This window comes from Neophocaena asiaeorientalis, unplaced genomic scaffold (genome assembly GCF_003031525.2).
Source record: "Neophocaena asiaeorientalis asiaeorientalis breed wild unplaced genomic scaffold, Neophocaena_asiaeorientalis_V1.1 scaffold761, whole genome shotgun sequence".
NCBI classification, from domain to species: domain Eukaryota; kingdom Metazoa; phylum Chordata; class Mammalia; order Artiodactyla; family Phocoenidae; genus Neophocaena; species Neophocaena asiaeorientalis.
The window spans coordinates 79,091-83,745 of NW_020174818.1; the positions used below are offsets into that span (position 1 = coordinate 79,091).

At 51.5% G+C, this 4,655-nt stretch overlaps 1 protein-coding gene across 1 annotated transcript in view; it reads right to left on the minus strand.

The window, feature by feature from the left end:
* The window catches only part of RNF220 (ring finger protein 220), a 214,832-nt gene that overhangs the window by 14,225 nt on the left and 195,952 nt on the right, over positions 1 to 4,655 (minus strand). Inside the window, exons 6-7 of the mRNA XM_024760366.1 lie at positions 976 to 1,019; positions 400 to 532 (exon numbers count right to left, since the gene is read on the minus strand). Of these exons, the coding sequence (XP_024616134.1) occupies positions 400 to 532; positions 976 to 1,019 (177 nt within the window). The remainder of the gene's footprint in view (positions 1 to 399; positions 533 to 975; positions 1,020 to 4,655) is intronic.

Sequence of the window (4,655 nt, forward strand, 5' to 3'; positions counted from 1 at the left end):
GGAAGCCCTCGGGGCCCCCAGTGCTGGAGGTGTACAGCATGTTGCTGGATTCTCATTTATCAGCCTTAAGAGGGATGGAGTGATAAATGCATAACCGTCCCTTTAATATTTTATGCAGGTGCTAACGTGGCTTGGCTGTCACCTTCAATGCATCACCCGAGGCTGAGAGACCCCCTCGTCACTCCTAGCCTGCAGCCTCACAGTTCCATTTCCCCACCCAAATACATCCATTTTAATATGCACATCACAGGCAGGCAGCACGGTCACAAAGGAGCCCCACCAGCTCGCACGTGGTGGAATGACCAGCCACCAGCCCTGGCCTCTTGGCTCCCAACAGATGGATACCCAGCAGAGGCCTGGCCACCCGAGTGCCACTGCCTATGTGTCAGCTGCTTGTACCTCGGAAACCACCTTCCAGGAGAGTGGTGGCCCGTATCCGCTTCTGCCCGCACCACTCATACTCCTCAAAGCGGTTGCTGTTCTCATGCTCGATGTCCACGGCATCATCCTCAGCCATGCAGGAGCCTTCCCTCTGTGAAGAGCAGAGCAGGATCATGCGGGTCCCAGGCCATCCCTACCTGCTCCCCAGGGCCTGCAAGGAAGGCACAGCCCTAGCCCCAAGATGCAGTGTGCCCCACAGGCCCCCAGCTCTAGGGCTCCTTTGAAGTAAACCAATCTAGAGGTCAAAGACCTGGGCTTTTCCCCAATAGTTTTCCACTGGAGCCCCAGGGGAGGAGTGGGAGAGCGAAAGCAAAGGAAGAGAGCAAAGAACAGAGAGTAAGAAGCTGCTGAGACCACAGAGAGACCCCAACAGCCCATAGATCTGGAGGCAGTCAGCAGCTAGTGTCAGGGGAAGGAGGAGAGGGGAGGGGAGGGAGGTGGTGATGGCCCCTCTACCTTAGAAAGGCAATGCTCCACATGCCTACTCATCTCCTGCTCCGATCCTGCCAGGGGGCGGCTGCACAGGGGACATACCTGCCCTTCATCTTGCTTCCTCCGTTTCATTTTCCCAATCCGAGCTGCATGGAGAAACCGAAAACAAAGCATAGAACAGGCAGACGGTCACTGTAGTTCCCAAGGTCCCAGTGGAGCTGACACATCCTGACCTCCTGCCAGCCATTAGCCCTTTTGTTCAGTGCCTCATCTGGCCCTCATCATGCAGCACCTTCGGCTCCTTTGGGGACTGGACCTTGCCAAGAGCACCTGGGGAGGAGAGGTGCTAGGCCAGTGAAGTGTCCACTCTTTGGCCACAGCTGGCTCAAGCTCAACCCTTACCTTCCTACCTGCAGTGCTCAATGAATCCAGTGAGCAAAGATGCTCTCCTTGGCACTTGCTATGTGTCTCCCCAGAAGGCCAAGACCACAGGCTCTTTTAGAGTCAAGAAGCATAACTTTAGAGAACATTTCTTGGCTAGAATCCAAGGTCCCTCCAGGGGCCTGATTTGGCCTGCTGTTAACTTATCAGTTAAAACCCCTTTGTTCCTGGGCCAAGAGCCCTGAGGTACAGACCTTAGTGTCCTATGTAGAATGACCCCAGTGAAATTTCTCTCATGTCCACTGGTCCCATTTTACAGAAGAGGAGACTGAGGCCCAGTCATAAAGGTATAGAGGATCTGAGTCAGACAGCCCAGATACCTTGAGAGGGTAGCCCTTACTGTGCCTACCCAAACCTGTTCCATCATTTCTAATCAGTGCAGAGGGCTCCCTGCCATGCTGTCCCGCAGGGGGTTCAATTCCAAAGTGCATACTGCAAGCCCACAGCACTGCTAATTAATGCCAAGAGATACAATCATTTCTAATTAGCTCACTAATCCCTCTCTGCAGCCCTCCTGTCACTGAAGCAGGAAGGGGTCAAAACAAGGGACTCTGTTCCCTCTATCCACTCCTGTGATGCAACAGGAGTAGAGCTAGCCACTCTGAGACCAGACTGACTGGGGTGGGGGTAGGGGTGGAGCCAGCCAAGGAGGGAAGGGTTCCCCACTGCAAGGCCAGAAAGAACTTCCTGTGGATACTGACCCTGGTGGAAAGCTCATCAATGCAGTTTAGGGAGCGAGACACAGGTGAAAGGTGATGCAGGTGAGAGTCGGTAAGTTACAATTTAGAGCTTCAATTGTGTGTAAGGTTCAGAGCCAAATACCTTATACAAGGTAGCTCATTTTATTCTATATCCAGAAACTAGGTTGTATTATCCATTTTAACAGAAAAAGATAGTCAAGGCAGTTGTCCAGGTAGCTAAAAAGTGGCAAAGGCAGCATAGGAAACCAGGCCTGACTCCATAGCTTAGAAGGCTCTCCTGTCCCAAGAGTGCCCCCAACTGATTAGCATCAACAAAGATTGATCCTCTGAGTGTGCTAGGTCAGCAAGAATATGCACTTGGGGATCCTGCCTGTTGAGGGTCTGAGGCAGGGAGCTACTCCAACCCTAAAACAGAGTAGCCCTAGAAAGAGCCAAATCAGCAAGAAAGCCACCATCCCACCAGGACTGAGCATGGAGTTTGAGAAACCGTGGTCTGCAGCCTGGCCCGTCTCAATTTCCTGTGCTCTCACTATAGGAGATGTGACTATGTTCTGGTGCCCCGCTTGATTTTGTGGACAAAGATCTAGACTCCTTCACCTTGACTTCCCTAACCCTTGGACTCTCAGGCTTGGGCCATCTTGACACTCTAGAGCAGGGGTCCCCAACCCCCAGGCCACGGACCAGTACCAGTCCATGGCCTGTTAGGAACCGGGCCACACAGCAGGAGGTGAGCGAGGGAGGCTTCATGTGTATTTACAGCCGCTGGCCATTGGTCGAATTATGGCTTGAGCTCCACCTCCTGTCAGATCAGCGGCAGTACTATATTCTCACAGAAGCGCGAGCCCTACTGTGAACTGCACACGCGAGGGATCTAGGTTGCGTGCTCCTTATGAGAATCTAACGTCTGATGATCTGAGGTGGAGCCGAGGTGGTCCCATCACTCCCAGATGGGTCCATCTAGTTGCAGGAAAACAAGCTCGGAGCTCCCACTGATTCTGCATTATGCTAAGTTGTGTAATTACGTCATTATATGTTACAATGTAATAGTAATAGAAATAAAGCTCACAGTAAATGTAATGCGCTTGCATCATCCTGAAACCATCCTTTCCCCCACCACCGTCCCAGTCTGTGGAAAAATTGTCTTACACAAAACCAGTCCCTGGTGCCAAAAAGGTTGGGGACCACTGCTCTAGAGCCAGGGCTAGGATGGAGAAGGGATGCTAGATATCAGAAAGGCATTGAGCAAGGTACCCTGAGACTTCTAGAAGCCTGTATGGAGCAGTGTGCCAGTACAAAGGTTCCTCCCCTACCCGGCCTAAAGCTCAAGGGAGTGCCTCTCTGGTAAGAAGGAGACTATGACAGACACTCATCATTGAATAAAGGAATGACTCTCATAGGATTGCCAAGGAAGGCATGATACTGGATGCTCTCCTTGCCCAGGCCACCCATGCCAGAAAATTCCTTGTAGTCCCAGGAAAGTCCCTGATGGATTGGGCATCACCTGGAAATTCTCAGATAAGCAACTGAGGTTTGATTATTTTACTGCCATTCATCTTCTAAGTCCTGAACTAAGCTTACTAAAACATGATAGGGAAAGTTTGCTCCCTACCTAGAGGCTTCTACTGAGTAGGACAAGTCAAAGTATTGCCAAGGAGGTAGCATGGCATGGTCCAAGAAGCACAGGCTCTGGAGATAAACAAACCAGTTCAAACCATGGCGCAGTTACATCCCAGCTGTGTGGTTTTAAACAAATCACCTTCACCTCTCCCAGCCTCAGTTTCCTCATCTACAAAATGTGTGTTAACACTTCCTCTCAGTTATGATAAAGGTGCTTAACATGGTGCCGGCTCATGATAAATGCTCTCCTTTTCCCAGTCTGGGGCTCAGCCTCCCAGCAGAAACCAAGTGGCAGGAACTGGGGATCTTGAACGTCCATGGCCTCACTCACCAGTTGGCCTAGAGACCCCCAAGCCCCTTAGAGACAACCCCCATATATACCACACCCTAGCCAGCACAAAAAACTAGATCATTCAATTGTGTTCAGCAAATAGGAATGTTCCAGAGGCTTGAATCCAAAAGGGGCACGGGGCAGGGGGGCGGGATGGTGGCCTGCCAGGTAGTACATACACGGAGTGCTTTCAGAGAAGGCCTCTAAGAGCTGTCGAGCCCACGCTGATCACCTTTGTGAAATGTGGGCCGACTGATAACTCAAAAAGCCCTGGGATGAGTTAGTTCCTGTTGCCGTGGGAACTCCAGATCTCACTGCATTGTCAAGTCTCAGCAGAGAGGCTGTATTCACACTACTGGGCACTGATTAAAAACTGGAAAAAAAACATTCTCAGCGCCCTGCCGGCTTGTACAGTGAGGTCCCAGCAGTTTGCAAATTCAAAACTGAGCTCCCGCGTAGAATTGTGTGGCTTGTTTCTCATTCTCTGGCACTTACTGACCCCCAGGGTTCTTCAAGGCCTAGAGAGGCTCACGCAAGAGCTGGGGACCATAACCTCCACTAGACAGATGGAGAAACTGAGGGCAGCCGCCATGGTCAGCATATACTCAGGAGCTGTGACTGTGAAGAAGCCGCCAGTGGGCCCTAATGTCGAAGAGACCCAGGGAAGTCAAGAACTGCAGGCAGTGAAGGAG